General features: G+C 29.5%; 1 protein-coding gene across 1 annotated transcript; it reads right to left on the bottom strand.

Moving 5' to 3' along the window:
* Positions 1-1,871: 1,871 nt before the first annotated feature.
* LOC113552487 (protein FAM166B) lies at positions 1,872-3,113 on the bottom strand. The gene is made up of 3 exons (XM_026955362.1): positions 2,794-3,113; positions 2,499-2,649; positions 1,872-2,108 (listed from the first exon to the last, which is right to left on the bottom strand). Exons 1-3 carry the CDS (start codon positions 3,111-3,113, stop codon positions 1,872-1,874), a joined length of 708 nt encoding a protein of 235 aa, XP_026811163.1.
* Between the last annotated feature and the right edge of the window lie 15,702 nt (positions 3,114-18,815).

The following is an 18,815-nucleotide window of genomic DNA, read 5'->3' as shown; positions in this document are numbered from 1 at the left end:
TATATTTATTGTATATTACGAGTGGACGTATGGACGGACGTCCTATACACAAATCCAGAAGCGGTTGCTCGCAAATGTCTGCGGGCTACCGTATACGATAATAATTTTGTACCTACGTATTACGCTGCGTCGTGTATAGTTCATGTACTCGTATCGAACGCGACAGTAATAATCACACCCTCTTCGCCCACACTTATACCGTGCACTGTGCAGTAAATAGTAATCAGCTCGGTCATCCCGGAGCGAAAACAACAACAACAACAGTAGTAGTAATAATAATAATAACAAAAAAAAAAAGTCTCACGTGGCTAAGTAAATTTAGACATATTATAAGCAATAAGCTGAACATTTTTTTTTTCATACCTATCTCAGTGTACGTTTGGTGGAAAATAAGAATTTATTTAGCCACGGGTTCTCGTACCTACGTTTTTGTCAAACATAATAATGTCACGTAATGTGATATACGATGGTCGTGTACTCGTGTCAGCCGGGCTGTATTGCATGCACCCGAGGTTACGCACACAGACACGCGCGTGTGGCGTGTAAGCACAGACGTGTGTGTAATAATTATACATTTTTTATTTATTATTTTCAATAGTGTGTATGTGTGTGTGTGACGGACGAGTGGTATTATCCACGGTGAGCAGACATCGTATAGGGACGGCGCGTGGAAAAATCCGACCGAACGAACATAAGACGACCTCTGTGGTTATGTAGTTTATTTCGACTGTAACGTGCGCATGAAAACCATAATGGAAATAATGAAAATCGATTTAAGATCGATCGTCGTCGTCGTCGCGTCATATTATTTATATAGTCGCGAGGTGCGCAATTCGATCGGTGTATAAAAAAAACAAATTGCTGTGACGTATTGTACGAACGATGTGATTATATTGTATGTCTATACTGCTCACGTGATCTCTGCACGCTCGGTCCGTTTGTTCAAAGCCCCATAGACGCATAGAAGTCAATCGATGACCGGACCAGGTCGAGGTGCTGTCACGTGTGAATCCTTGTTACAATAATATCACATTCGACTGGCACAAGCGTCAATCTAGGTGTCATTACAGTCCGACGGATTCGTTTCGGTAGTGATGTACAACTGTACTAGTGTCGCCAGACGCGTGTGCTCCACGTGCCGTCCGGGAAAGCTGTGATGGAATTTTCAACAAATCAAAGACTGTATTATGATTTGTATGGATAATAACGATGTTATCTAACTGTTATATAAATATAATATATATATTAATTGCAGTTTTGAAAATAACCGCGGAGTTATTCCGGATTTATCAAAAATCTCAAAACTTGGAATACCAGTATACCACGAATAAGCTTAATTTTCGTGCGTAATTGGACGCAATAGCATTTTGTTGAAAATATTTAGTGGGCATCTATTTGAAAGTAAATAGGTAAATAATAGAAAAAAAACTGGTTTTATACAGAAGAGCTAATATTAACGGTATATAAATCGTTAGATTAACATACATACATTACACAAGTATCAACAACAATTATGCTTTCCAAATTTCCAAAAAAAAATTAGTCAGGTAGAATTCTGAGCTCTGAAGCTAACAGTACTGCAATCAACATTTCCAATAAAATGTCGTTTTGGAAAACTAACTTTTAGTCCGAGGGTCTTCCAAAGAAATTTTTTCGAGTACTGCATATACATGTATAATATACTACTTATATTGTTATAAAGATAACAATATGCTTTATGCTCCCATAGAATAATATAATATTAATTATCAACTCTATACTTACCAAAACTATAAAACTAGTTGTATAGATACAGATATTTTTTTTGTGTACTTATTTGTATTAAAAAAAATATTTATAGTATTATACATTTAGACCTCTCAATCTTATCGCTATATAGAACTTAATTTGTGTTTTTCATACTGGTCAGTAAATATGTTTAGCGCTTTATTTGTGGCAGGAGTATATGACTGGCCGAATTGAAATAATAAACTTGGTACATGTCCTGCGTAACCAGCCATAAATTTTTTATGAGGATTGTTGTTTTCCAAAAAATAAGGTGTATCGCTAGGTGGAATTGGCAAGGTTGGTTCGTATTGTCCTTTGAATAACTTCACACCTTCAAAGTTCTATAAAATATTTTAATAATATATTATCCAATGATATACAATAATAAATAATAATTTTAATCTCATATTTGATAAAAAAAAAAAAAAGGTGTTAAATGAATAAACTAGTGAAATGTATATTAAATCTATAGATTAAATGTAAAAATCAAATGTTTAAATAACTAAGCAATTCAGCAGTCGAATAAAAAAAATGTATAGGTATTTTTCAAATGTTAATTATTCTAAAATTAATTAGGTAAAAAGTGGTTTTGGCTATCATAAACTTTTACTGGTAATTTTTCAAAAATGTTGAGTAACAAATAATTGACTATATTAAAATAATAATAATAAAAAAATAGTTTAAAAACGTTTTCATGTAGTAACATTTTATCACTGCAGTTTTTACTTAACCTTTTGGAATGGCTGTTTATAATTATTGACATCTTTAATCTTCTTATCAAATTTTTCAGAATACTCTTGAGACTTTTCACATTGTGGACACAAACATGAATTTTGTATTTTCACAAAATTGTTGATTCCCAGAGTTGCGTCTACAGTAAATCTTATTCAATAATAGACATATTAAATATATAATTTTATATTTTTTATTAAAGATATAATAACAGTCATTAGGATGCCTTTTTTAGTGGATATTGTTAATATTGGGAAAAAATAGTTTATATTATTTGAAAATATTTATGTATACTTGTTTCCACATAAGAAGTTATACTGAGGTATATATCCGGAATAACCAGGTATCATATCAGTAGTATATTTGCAATTTCTAGTTTCACATCGCTTATTTATAGAGTCTTTTTCTTCAAGAGTACAAAACGTATCATCGTGTACGTTAGTAAGGTCACTCAGTACTGGTATGTTAGATCGATTTATTGTTTTGTCAAAAAACAAATCGTGAGTTAATTTTCCATAACTCTGACCATAGTAAAATTTGTAGCCTGGAACATACCCAGCGTATCCGGACAAGTAATGCGGTTGGGGTGGTAAAATCTTTTTGATAGACCCCATGATAAACTATAATTCTATTAAGTTAAATAGTTTAAAGCACAACTGAAGACTGAATTTATAAATTATTATTAGGCTTTAATCTAATAATAATTTTATATAACCATGACAACTTTAAACAATATATTATGTGAACAATTAAGGTACTTAAGCATAAATATTTTTTAATTTTCTATAAAAATCTAAGGTATTTAAACGCGAAAAAATATGTTGCATAGATTATTCTTTCTATAATGTTAATGAATATAAATTTAAATATTTTTTAATACAATTTTCATAAAATAATTTAGGGTCAAAACATAAAATTGAATGTAATGTTAGAATTCGTTTTTTTTTTAAAAATTATATCTAAAAATATACGACTAATTATTTAAATAGGTACTGAAAATACTAAACTAACTTAATTTTGACTTAAATTATTATACATTATATGGATTTAATTCTGATAAGTTATAACTTGTATTATAATTTATTTAACTGTAGCCGAGTTGTGACTGGATGTTTGACCAATCTATACCAAAGGTAATTAATTCAATTTTCAATTGTGCAGAAAACTAATAATTATAGTATATTTATTTAAATTCTGTTTAACAATAACGTATAATATATACGCGCCATTGAGTTATTATTATTAGTTATTAGTAATAACTTATTACTTATTGTTGTTGTTTTTGTTCTGGGATGGCAGAGTTGACTAAAAGTTAAAACGGCCAGTGGACAACAATTTTTTTATCATGCAGTCATGTCACCTCTCTCGTCGGGGTGTGATATGTAATTACTTATAATAATCGGTATACAAGGAGACGTTTGTCGACTTGTCGAATTAACCGGATAACTGCGTGCGTTGGCCTCAGCTCGAGGTTATATACGCACATGCAGACACGCACGTGTGACGTGTAGGCACGGGGCACGCGTGTGTGTATAATTTTCAATAGTGTGTGACGGTCGATGGACGAGTGGTATAGGAGATCGCAAGAGAAAATCGTCGGAACTGCGCGTGGAAAAATTCGGCCCGACGAGCACGGGACGACTTGTAGGGAGACGGCGATCTCGTACATTTCGACTGCAGCGTGCGCGTGAAAATTGAAATGGAAATAATAAAAATCGATTTAAAATATGTCGTCGTATATTATTGTATTGTCAAAAGGTGCACGCACAAACCGAACTGTGGAAAAAAAAGCAAATTGCGGTGACGCGACTTCGTATTATATACAGCCAGCAATTAGTCGCCTACTCGCCGCGTGATCTCCGCACGCATGATCCATTTGTTCCGGGCTCCGAGACGCACAAAGGTTAATCGATGACCGAACCCGGCCGAGGTGCTCTTTCACGTGTGAATCCGTGTCATATTCGTCCGACACACGCGTCAATCGATGTGTTATTATATTTTCATCGTCCGGCGGATTCGTCTCGGTATCTGTAGTAGCCGGGTAATATAATGCGATCGCTTCGCCGCCACCGTCCGCAGGAAAATTGTGACGGAATTTACCGGTAGCGGGTATCCGCGATACCGTAGTAACAATGATGGTATAGACGCGGTATAGCTTAGAACTCGTACGGGCAATAACAGACTAATAAATTAGTAAAAATAAAATAATGTCATCGTAACAACGACAGGGGATTGCTATTTGCTGCAGTTTTTAGAATTGTCGGATAATAAAAGTCCGTTTGAGTGACGTGCGACGAAGAAGACGAAGATGGTGGAATGCGCAGGACGCGGTAAAAATTGAAAATATAATAACATAATATATTTTGTATTATTGTTGTACGTACACAACAAGCGGCTAGAAGTCACGACGGGTGGTCGACGGCGGGTCAGCTCGAGGGGACTTGGTTAATATATTATTTTCGATCGCGACAATATCGAATCGGGCGCCCGTCGCAACACGCAGCGAGTACAATGCACATATACACACGTTATACGCACCCTGTTTGTTTTGTGTTTGCATGTGAATGTGCGTGTGTACTTGTGATAAACATCTAGAATACTCGAGAGAGGGACGGATGGATGACGTCGAGTCGTCGACGACGAGGGCATTCTAGATTTAATCGGGTCGGAGGTGAAAATAAATTTAACACCGGTCAAAACGACGTTTGCGTCCAGGAATCATCTCGGGTGTATATGTAGGGAGGGGAAGGGCGTCTATCAATCAAACGAATTCTTATAATGTACCCCCGTAGATAGGGACATATTATTCGATTAAACTTGTATAGTTGTACACAATACAATTTTCGATAAAATATTTCCATTGAATATGATATGATAATTTTGATCGAGAAGCAGTCTACTCGAACATTTTGATCAGAACCAGGAACTTTATTCTTGTTTCTGTAAGAATTCTGACCGTCTTGTACATCGATTTCCATTTCAACGCATATTTTAGTACTTATTTACATAAAACATTGAAATATAATTTAAAATGTCTTTTTTCATAGTTCTTTTAATATTGGAAACACATGATTGTTAAAACTGTTCTTCATATCTTGTAATAGTTGGTAGTTCAGTGATCACTGACAATCATTTAGTTATCAATCTATAGTCAGAAAGTGGATGTGGGGGAGGGGTCAGGATGTTTGTATGGCGCTAAAAGACAGAGAAGTGTAGACTTATTTTGATTTTGTAATCAAATAATAAAACTATTAAATAATATAAAAGTAACAAGTAAATTGTATTATTAAATTTGTTGATTGACTTGACGTACATTTTGTTTGCTCTGTATTAATACGTATATTAGTTGGTAAAATAAACTACAAAATTGTCACCAAGTAAATAAACCACATTATAATTTAAAATTACTGCGAATTTTTACTTTTAATCCTCTATAATACATCAACTAGATCCAAGTTTCTACCAGAAACAACGGTTAAACAGTTTGGTTATTCTAATCCTAAAATCTAAATTAAAATTTCGCAATATTAGATGAAATTTTTATTAAACTATTAAAACAAAAGTATATGTTTGAAAAATGTACTATAGTTTATTATTAGTTTTTAAATATTAATTATTACTGTATTTTGTTTCATTGTTATGGCTAGAAATAAAAAAACATAATTTTCAAAACCAAGATATGTAAATAAATATTTTAGAAATCAATGATTGAAAATTATGAATAATTCTGAAATAATAATTATAATAATATTTAAAAAATATAATATAAATATTATACAGTTTCAGTCAGATATCTAATAAGTAATAATTATTGTGGTTAAAACGTATTTTATCAATACCTATAATATTGTTAGGTATATAAAAATAAATTTATTAAATTTGAGCTTACTAAAAGCAACTTTAAATTTTGTAAGATAGTTCACTTGAAAAGTTAGAAACAACTATAACAAAGGAAAGATAAGATATATTTTAAATATAAGCTTTTAACGACTTTGCGTTTATTATTATTAAAATAAAATATACTGTAAAAAAGATTTAAAACCCGTTAATTTAAATTATATTTAACCTATTTCTATGTTTATCTAAATTACATAAATGTAATGACCACTATTATATATTTTTAAATTGTATTAATATTTAAATACAGAAAGCTATCTTTAATATTTAATGCTCTTTAAAATTAATTACAATACGAAAATGAAGTTATTATAATTTAAACATTTTTATGATTATTACTATTATTATTATTTTTATTTTCGAGTAAATTTTGAGTTTATTACATCTGATTAAAAAATATAGTTTTAGTGGTTAAATATTTTTTTCCATGTGATTAATTGTATATCATAATAATATAAACCTACATAAAACATTGATCTTTACGATTTTATTTACATTATATAACAGTATATATACATCATCTTATTTTATATAATATTTATTACCTACAAGGATAATATCCACGTACCATTTTCACTGATATAACACTCATTGTATTAAGCACATACATCAATTTACTTTGTAATGTAATGCAGCACAACCTGCAATCAACCAATGTGTTATTTCTATTATGAATAATAGTATAATACTATATATTGTATAATATGTATTATATTTTTGCAGAATTACAATAAACGATGGTAGCAGAGGAGTACTTGTAGTATTGTTCATACAGAACAGGAGAAAAAATATACATACGTTTAAATAAATTGTTCAAGATTTATATTTTTTTTTTATTTTTTTTTTTTTATTGTATTTTGATAATTATTATACTATACAATTATATATTATGGTTTTTGAAATATTAGTTGTAATAAATTACATATAATGGCTATAATTGAGTATAATTTGTCTAGGTAATATGAATTATTATTTAATGAATGTAATTTTTTAAATAATTTTTTTATACATAGTATGTAAATACTTATTTATTACATTTTTATAATAATTCTTATAATAAATAATAATAATAATAATAATAATAATTCACTGATTAAAAACTGATATTTAATAACACACTTTAAATATTATTCATGGATCAATATGAATAATATAATAAAAAAAATTAATGTAAGAAAATATTCAGCTTAAAAAAATGTTAACTTACAAATCTTGAAATTGTAATAGATTTTCTATTGTAGTTTGGTAAATACTTAAAAGTATCGCAGCGTTAAAATCGCTGTCTTGCTGCAGAGTTACCGAATTAAAGTCTCTACAAGTCACCGTAGGAAAAGTTATTATTTATTAGCAAATATTAATAGTATAATAGAGAAAATAGAGAGATGAACCATTTCTTTCTAATCTTAGTCTTAGGTAGATTTTATTTTATTCTAAAGTATACCGTGACATATGTGGTAAGCTACGGTTTAGAATAACTATTAAATTATGCCCTCGAAATTACTTTTACGTTCACCCTTCGACGAAAAAACATTTACTGTTCAAGTAATGGATGCCGGGAAATCATAACATTTGGATATAAGTACATTAATTTATTAAAGCATGTAATACGATAGGTACATGAAATAAACGTAGGTATTGTTAATTATAATTTTCGTGTAAATTGATGATTACTTTCAGCTTATAAGTTATTAAGTTAAAATTAAATTATGGTTTATTTATAAATTATGTTTCATTGCCTTTGACAGATTTGGCAATTAATATAACTTTTAATAAAATAAAATAATATTATAATTTATATTATACGTTATAATCGATGAGGCTATGATACTAGGATATTTATTATTCGGTGAGAAATTCAAAAATGATAAATAAATAAGTTAAAATAACAGTAAAAAATCATATTGATAGCTCCATCTAGAACAGTTTTCGAAACAAATTATAATCGATCACTTTCTTATAGATAAACTACACATGTCGAACACGCCCATAAAAACGGACCTACCTATGTCGCAATTTATATAAAAATAACTCCGACAGAAGTCAAGCGAATCAAGACGAGTATCTGACATCAAAATTATACTGTCTCAGATTTGAAACGTAATAACTCATTAAAATTTTAAATCGTTATTGTTTGCATAAAATCAAGATATGGAACAGAACAAGAACTGTATACATTTTACAATTGTAAATGTTTCTTTTTTTTAGGTTTTTTGTAATTGCGTTTAGGAATAGAAGACTTAATAATTTTTAAACGACATTTCTAAAAAAAAAAAATTGAAAACTCGATTGCAAATATTTTAAGTTATTTAAATTCAAGTTCACCTAAAAAACAAAATCGATGTTTTCGAAAATTGGATTTATTTAAAAATTCCTGATTTTCCTAATTATAATATAAAGTACTACCTATTATTAAAGTATTACCTATTAGAGTTTTTTATTTGTACCCTTCAATGTACCAAATAAATCCAGTTTTCTACAGTAAAATACAATTCTCTTGTGTAGATACGAGTAACTTTTCTAAAGTCCTTTTTTTTCAGTTATGATTACTATAATGTAAGAAAAAGTATCAAGTTACATTTTTAGAATAGCTTTTTTTCTAAACGTAGAAGTAGGTATATTATATACTAGTATTTGCAAGATATAAATCATGATTTATACACTAAATAGTAAACATAATATTTAAGTATATTATGGATTAAAAATAATTGTCTTTGAAATTCAAAAACACTATTAAATGCGCCTAATTATATGCTTCATACTTATTAATCAAAGACAATATGAACTTATCTAATATCTCTGGATTTTCTTATGGGGGTCATCGTTGCCCTCATATCAGTAAATCCAGATGACTGAACACTGAACAGTATTGTACATTTTATAAAAAAATAGTGGTAGTGAAAACACTGAAACCATTATTATTTTTTTTTTTTAACATTAGGCAGTCTTAGAAAAGAAGAAAATCATTTATAAGCATACGGTTCAGAATATAATGTGAACAAAAAGTCCTTAGAATATGTAATTTAAAATAATTAAAATATACGGCCGTTTTTATTAGTGAAAAAATAAAAAAAACCTACAGTAAGTACATAAAATAATGTAAAACGTCTAAAATAATTTAAAATTTATAATAATTGTTAATTTATGAACAATATATTTTTATTTGGTTAAACGTATCAATTAATTGCCAACGTATTAACTAACCTGTTTGTATTCTATATAATTTCTGAATAAAATATTAAAATTAGTAATGAAATCTACTTGAAAATAATTTTCATGTATGTTTAAACTATTAATATTACATACGAAAAAATCATTATAAAATCAATACATTTATCTTTCGCTAAAAATCTAAAATAATATAATTATTAAAATGCTTGTCAAACTATTGGTTTTACTTTAACCCTAATAAGAATTGAGATGTAAAAAAATTAAATACCATAATATCTGCATGTGACTGGCTAGAGAGGCATAAGAAGGATAAAAATTCGTATAGGTTTGAGTAGGACGAGGTGTTTTGGCATCGTCCCTGAATGACAAACTTATATATTTTAAATTGTATAATGCGAAACGAAATACGATTGTACGAACAAATTTTCGTATAACATACATTATAAAATAAAGCAATTATAAATAAAAATAATACATTTAAAACGCATTAAAATAATAAAGGATAACACTTAAGATTATATTATTGAAAAAACAAATAAGTATTGACAACATTTTTAGATCAACATTAAACAAAAACTAATTTTCTTTGTATGCAGTATAATTTTTTTTCAAATTGTTTGTTTTTTATTTGTTTAATTTATTATATTTTCTACTCATTATGTCTTTTTTATTTTCTTATAATAAATAATTGTATAAACCAGATTCATTATAATCATAACTGCCATTTGGTCTATAATATTAGTTTCGTTGTAATTATTACTGAATGGTGTTAACTAATTAATACGTGCTGAAAATTGTACATATGAAAAAGAGGTACATCATCGCTGCTACTGCAAAATATCTATTTAAATCACTTATTGTTATTATAAGTATAATAAGTGTGGGTTTTCAACCCGTGGGATCGTATTTGTGTACACGTGTCGCGTTTAAGTGGCTCTCACAGCCCCGAACACTTATATACCTACTGGGCTAATCACCAAAATTTTTCTGTTTATCGTACACAATATCACTATAATATTATAATATAATTTATATATATATACGTTACACATATTATATACCCTTTAAAAATCTAAAAAAAAGCACTCGACGGTTACATATAAAAGAGGGACATGTCAACACAATACATAATGGCGGTGACAAAACGCAGGGAGATTGCTCACATTGTCATAATTCAGTCTTCAGCCGATTATGTGCTTTTAAGCGGCGGGTGTGCTGCAGCTCTCGAAGGATTAACCCTTATCGCCGTCATACGGTCGGAATGGTATTTGGTCGCCGTACTTGAACATAATATTTCGGCTGCTGGTCTTTTGAGTGCAGTTACGAGTTTAATTTTAAAAGTTATTATTACATAATATTATTAATTATTTTATATAGGTATTATCCATATTAATCGCTCATATTATTATCTACCTAGTTGTATTAAATTGTGGTGTAACACTGCACGTTTTATTTTATTTTATTTTTATACTCCCTTTATTCTAGTAATGAGTTTTAATAAAACGAGATACGTTTATATCAATAAAAAAACATTTCAAACGTAGATTTTTACCGTGTAGCCATAGCTTTCCGGGTGCGTACGTATACGATGCGGTTTAATTCCTATTCGGCTTCTGAAGAATACTTTAAACGATTTTTATATTTTTAAGACGATTATAAGTAGATTGTCACGGTACATCTCTTGACAGACAGAAGGTCTAATGATTTTTTTCCCCTCTCCTTTGTTCCCAAACGTTTAACGTTCCTGTATATATATTTATACGTATATTGTACTTTAATCGGTTTATAGCTTTAAAATTGTATATTTTCTTTTTGTCGGAGCCGCCTCAGAGGATTCCGAAGCCAATCCTCCGAGCAACTCAATAATAAATCTGCTACCCGTATTGGTGTGTGTGTGTGTAAAGAAGAGCGATTTACATTCCGCAACCAGAAATATTCTCAACGTAAAAAAAAATACAATTTTTACACAAGGCCAACGTAGAGAATTTTTTAAAAATATTTGTATTGTTAAGAAAACAGTTCTTTTCCCGTGGAATCAAAAAACACGTTTTGAGATGAAATATAAAATAATCTATTTAAACATTTTTAACATAATAGGGAAGGTAGAGTGTAGTACCTATTTATTTATCTACACGACAAATTTCTTTTAAAGTTTTATATTTATATTTATTGTATAATATTATTATTTTATATAATTTAATCATTAAAAATAATCGAATGCATTTATTCCAAACCTTGGGTATTAAAAATGACTTACTTGAATTTTTGACCATAGCCAACATTTTGTCTGCTCTTAGTTTTTTCATTATGAGTACTTGAAATAGTGTATTGCCTAGGTATTTCAATTAAAATGTCAATTTTAAATTAATTTTTGTTTGTTGTACACTTGTATGTCACCAAGATAACAGATTGTTAATTTATAATTTTTTATTCGATATTATCCACAGATATATATATATGTATATATATATATATACATATTATATATTATTATATTATTATTATATCTGTAATATTACCTAATGTCTTATTATAAAACCATATTAATATAGTTATATTCATAGACCTTATAAGGTCTATGGTTATATTATATTATTTTATTAAATTGAAATCATATTAATAACTCCAAGGAACTTAATTTCTATGGTATAAACTATAAATCACAGACCTATTAACTAGGTCTATGAAATGAACAATCAAAGCTCAGCTGATTAGTTTGATAATATTTCTTGTTGATATTAAATTATTTATGTCTTAATATTATATTAATATTACAAGCTAAGACATCATAAAAGTAATAATACTCTTTTTTTTATCAAAACGTTTATGATAATTGAAAATAGTAAATATCACATGAACTACTGGTTATAGAATACTAAGTCTTTGTATAAAAAACAAAGAGAATTTAAGTTCCTATCTATCTATTTTGGACAAAAAAAAACTTGTAACAAGTACTGCACTAAGCAATCAATGTGTGAAATAACAGAATTTATTAATGTGATATTATTGATATTATACTGTAAAAGTTTCAGTCTTATACATATCATTGTGTTATTATTAAATTTCACCTATGTCATATCGAAAAAATTATAAATATTTAATGTAAATTAAATTGGATATTAAAGTTTGGCATTTTTTTAATTATTATACGAAAATGCATGTATACCTTTATTATGTTATTGTAATAATTATGAATAAATTACACATATAATACATATATTATTATTATAATACTATTAACATATCTAATTATAAGTAAGGCTGGTATTTTAATGCTTTAAAAAATCTCAAAAATTAAATTTATTAAAAAAAATATATTACAAAATTTATTTTTATTTTTTTAAATAAGTATTAGGTAGTAGAATTAGTATACCTAAATTTAAAAAAAAAAGTTGTACAGAAAGGTATATCTCATTTCAAGGTTCTAAAAAAACCACATTAGCTGTATCGTAGACGTCGTCTAGACTCATCGTTATCTAGGTTTTGACATTTCAACTATTGATCGATAATATAATACGAATTAAAAGTAATAATTGATACATTGCATTGCAGTCACACAGATTGTAAAATATGAGGAGTACAACACAATTTTAATATTGGTACACTTGCTTTGGATACTTGCTTCTGGTCTGGTAAGTGAGTCCTTTTCAACCAAAATCGTACGCTTTTCCTTTTCGGTTAATTTACATTTTGGCCAAATACAAACTAAATGTTTAGTATTTATATTATTTTATACGTACTTATAGAAAAGTATGAAAAAAACTATATAATTATTTGATCGGCGATCATCGAGTTTGATTGTGAGGATAACTACCATGCATAGAATATACAATGTGCCCCAAAAGTCCTGTATCACTCTTAATTTCTCTGTAAAAAACCAATATATTTAAATGTGTTTTTTTTTATTAGAAGAGACTTAAATGCTACGAGTAAATAGTTTATAGAAAATCAAATTGTTATATGGGATCATTGTGAAAAAGTATCACAACAATCATTCTCTATATGATCGGGGTTCGCAATTTCGAGGCAAATCATTGTTGACTATATAGTATATACATTATATACAACTTATATTTTTAATATTTTCCTTTAAGTATTACAAAAATTAAAATTTAACATTTTGGTTTCGCTCAATGAGTTTAGTCAAAAACGGTCATCCTTAACTGTACGGTGGTATTGGTGCTTACCAGTTCAGGTATGACGATTGAAGCGCCGTTGGTGATTTCAACAGCCACCCTTCGTTCACAGATTTATAGCGAAACGACCGAAACGCGATTCGCGAGGGCAATTAAAGATTTGGTACGATAATAATAATATAATAGGTATACCTCCTGCCTGCACGGCGTTGCCCGAGGTGCGCTTGCACTTGTCGACGTTATACGTACTAAATAATGTGTATACAATAATATAAGTCGCGTTACAGCCGCCCCGATGCCGTTTGACATGATGGATATTATTGCTGATCGCAGTGTCGCTATCCCATTATATATCGATCACCACCGGTCGTCTCGAAAAACACACAAAACCAGCCCCGTGCGCGCGATGAGCGTCTTACGTATATTATTCGTGTGTTCAAAGCGGAATAAAATATAATATAATAAACTATACGCTATTGTAATACGTACTACATTAATATTATATATGGGCCGTATACCATTATAATATTTTGCGGGACGCGTCGCGATATTCCGTCGGAGTTAATATTGTTACGGTTACGCTTTTGTGGTTTTGCGGGCTCACCCCATTGTGCCCACGGTTTATCCGATTTTCTGGAGTATTTTATCGACAATAAGTGTGCGTTATTATTATTATATACATACGCAGGTATATTGTTATGGTCGTTCGTCGTACGTGATATAGCCGGTGGTATACCTGTATGTACCTACCCTCTGAACGCGGTCTCTTGTATAAATGGGTAGCAGATTATTGTTGTATTATTATTATTGTGTATATATAAAAATCTACAGCACTCGAATAATATGTGTGCATAAGTGCGGTGGCTCGCTCGTTCTTTTGTCGCGCACTCCATTACTGGCGATGCTGCGAGGCGGCTATAATATACAACACGATAATGTATAATAGTTATCTATACTCACGCGGTGCAACAATTTTTATAAATAATGTATTATACGGTCCTTTTGTCCAAAATCCGAGAAAAGAACGACCCGCGTCGTGGGCCGTGCGGGGCAAGAAACGCGCGAGTGTGTGTGTTTTTTCCTCTTTAGCTCTGCAGCTGTACCGTATATTATATTATTATTTAAAATAAATATTCCTCCACGAAAGAATCTGAGCAGATGGATATTTATACATTTTTAAAACGATACCTCGACGACCGCGAGTTTAACGTTTTTAATGCGCGGCCTACCTCAAATCCCCCGCTGGTCCCGATTTTTTTTCCGTGTAGTAGGTACCGACTTTTCTTCGCGCACGCATCGATTATTGCGATTGTATCGAAAAAACGAGCAGATGGCTAATTTACCAGCGCCGTGTGGCGTGTATACGTTATTTAAATGCGATTTGCTGCACAAACCTTTTATCGACGGTGCGTACACATACACCCAATATGTAATATTATTTATTCTTCAAAAGCGTATCAACAGCCGTGTAATCTTCTTTAAAAAAAACTCGGCCAACTGATCAAATTATCGTACACATTACACACACACACTCACACTCATTGCACTGACAAGATCGAACGCGTTGTAAACTATACTGCGTCTTATTCCCGCAGCTTATATAATAATATAATAATCCATAATCTGTGTAGTTACCAACATCGTAATAGATCATTGAAAAAATCGTTTAGTTTGGATTCCGAGTTTGGAATCTATTGATTGTCGTTGAGATTTTACGGGTTTTGAATTATACAGGAAATAGCCAGATAGGTGTATTTAATAGGCAGAAGATCGTGTACCTATAAAACATGTATACGAAGTGATCCATTTAACATAAGATAATTTCAAAAAACATAAATGTTTTTGAAAAAAATTATTTTATATAAACTCATTTTTTTGGAAAAAAATACAATTTCTTATGTACTATCCTTTTATCGTTATAATTTTTTATAAAGTTTTTTTACAATTTTGAATGGCATAATAAATATTTTACATTTTTTATTCCAAAGCAGAATATTCTTGAATACTTCGATGTTTAAATATCAAATTTAAAATAAATAATTTTAGATGAACCGAGTAGTGGACCAAGATTTTGTGGGTACCTTTGTACCACTCCTCTCTACAGGCTCATCTAAACTTTAAATACTTATAACTCGTTAACTATTTAGATAAAATTTGTTTTTTATACATTTAAGCACTTAAAAAAAAATAATTATCTGTTTAAGAATAAGGAATAAAAAATGCTTAGTATTACAATTTCTTTCAAATGATAACAAATAGAAGAAATAGTTAAGAATACAGTTTTTTTTAGAAAAATGTTGTTTTTTAAAGACTTACATAAAAATAAATATTTTAAAAAACTATTTAAAGTAATAATGAGTATCTTACATTGAATAAATCGCCCGATATATAATAATAATAATAATAATAATTTTAGTATTATGCACATCAGCACCAACGTCACCATTGAACATATTGAAAAAAGCTTTATATTTTTGAAAATAATATTAAGATCAAATCGATTGGTGTATGGGGATGGAGAAACGTAAGCCGCCGGCGTGTGTCATGGATTTCCTGCAGCAGGTGGTTACCGTTTCGATGTTATCTAATATCGATGCATTGAAGTGGACAGCTAGATCATCCGCCGCATATGGTATTCGCGGCACACTTCACGATTTAATAACGAACGATCTAAAATATTAGTTTCCTTTAATTAATATCCCAGTGGCTAATATTTATGCAAGGACTCGTCTTTATAGAATACTATTACTGTATAACTACTGTATTCTGTGTAAGCCGTATGATCAACACCGGATAGTTCAAATATTTAACTACTTCACTGAGCCGCTATTAGTAAAGTTTTTAATGATGAGTAAAATCGTGGTAGTATAATTGTATATTAGTAAATATTTATTCAAACGATACATTATAGTCCTAATAACTGACTCGTAAATTTTTAGTTAATAGATCGTCAGTATTGAAGCTTCTTGTCGCTTGTACCCTGCACCACAACCTCGTGCGTATCTCCTGTTTGTCGTATTTTTTTGATATCAGCATCGGTAACGATCAATGGATCCTCAGAACAAAATTTCTCGATCATTATTTGATCTTTTATTACTAGATCTCCCGCTTTTTATTTAAAGGATTTGATACCAACTTGTTCTATCTCTATACGTGAAACATAGAAATGTAGTCGTCTTCTTCGTCAAATGTACTGATTGATCTAATGAAGTGATATAAACTGAAAATAAATTTGAATTTGTTGTGAAGCCTACTTGATATTGAATATTGAATATTTTTGTTTTATTATTTTCAATTTGAAAAAAAGTTACATTAAAAAAGTATAAATTAAAAATTGTCATATTTCAAATGTTGAAGTTATAAACAATTAAAAGAATGTAGGAAAGTCGATCTCAAGTAGACCAAAAAATTTAAATCTTTTTTTAGATTTCTTATCGATTCACTAGATCAATTGTTACGTTTAGCAAAAAACATATCTGAATTTCTATGTCCCGCGTGTGTTAGACAAAGACAAAAACTGTCGATATATTAAATCTCCTTAACAGCATAATGAACAGAGTAATTCTGCTTGACAATTACTTTTTGATTAATTAATACTTTCATCGTTTGATGTATATGAGGAGAAAAGCATATTATGTCTATACTGTTGCAGATTCATTGTTTTTGCCGTTATCAGGTTTCTAATTACATTTCAATTCGAGCGATTCATCATTATCGTATAGATGATCACGTTGTCCTGCCGCGCGAAAAAACCGCGTTCACTCCGTCGATTGAAAACACAACAACTGTCGTATTTCCGGTTTACCGTTCGTCCGTTGCAGTGGTGTCCTGTCCCGTAAAAACACTTAGATTACTTTGTACATACCGGTAAAATAAATTATCAGAACCTAGAAAAATACTGATCAAAAATATATACAGACAGCGAAAGGTTCCAATTCAACGATGTCTCAACGTTCCGTCAGTCATCTCAACTGTTATTAAATACATAAGCAATTATTTTGATGGTTTGTAATGCGGGCATAGGCGGAGCCGGCATTTATGTTCAAAGGGCGTAAATATTCCTAGAAATCTTACCCCTTCTCATCATAAAAATATTATTATTACAATATTATATATTATACTGTACTAATACTATGTATTTATAACATATATAGTTATAAAACAAAATTACTAAAACAACTACAAATTGTCAGATTACCTGTATCGTATATTATACACAATAACTCATTCAACTCAGGATCTAAAAGTTTTGTATGTTCAGAACTTTTTTTGTTTAGGGGAATGTCACCGCATACCCTGTACACCCCCTGGCTACATCTATGATTACAAGTAACTTTTACTTGTCTTATTTTTTTTTTAATATGATGAAAATTATTTATATATCACTCAAATAGATAATAATATTTTAAGTTTCATATTATATCAGTTATTATATTTAATATTCGTTAAAATGTATAGTTTGTAAATCGATTTTCTAAAGTAATTATTAGGCAATTTGGTATAGTTGTTTTTATTGTCAAATACATACTTCAAGCAACAGCAGTTAAAATTTAATACATTATGAAGTTTTAATAAATTTGCAATTAATAATAATCATATTATCATTATTCGTTAAACAATATTTTATAGTATTATAAAATAAAATACTTTGTTCGTACGGTAAAATGCACATTGCATGTGAGTATAATAAAAGTTGTTCCTATTAAATTTTTAATTCAAGAAGCGATACTGATAATTACATGTTATATGCAGGATATATATCCAATGTTAAACTCTATATTTGGTCACATTACACTTTCAAGTTTTAACAACAACCATACACACAGACTAATATTGACACTCGAATAATAATTAAACATCATGCGCACGTGGCCATGTGCGATGCACATTTCAACATTATAATAGTATCGTTAATAGATAATTTATAAAATCAAAATATAATGATAGTGTGTTGTTTGATATTTATAGGTCTTCGATTTGTGTGAATGTCTAATAAAAATTATTTATCGAAATTAATACGATTCAATTAACATGCCCGTCGAGATTTTTGTATGCTGTATAATAAAACGAATTATCTTAAGATCACTATTTGTTTATATATGCACAATGTACCTA

Source organism: Rhopalosiphum maidis, chromosome 2, assembly GCF_003676215.2.
Source record: "Rhopalosiphum maidis isolate BTI-1 chromosome 2, ASM367621v3, whole genome shotgun sequence".
Lineage (NCBI taxonomy): Eukaryota > Metazoa > Arthropoda > Insecta > Hemiptera > Aphididae > Rhopalosiphum > Rhopalosiphum maidis.
The sequence above is the reverse complement of the archived record's forward strand: the minus strand, read 5'-3'. Positions and strand labels throughout refer to the sequence as shown.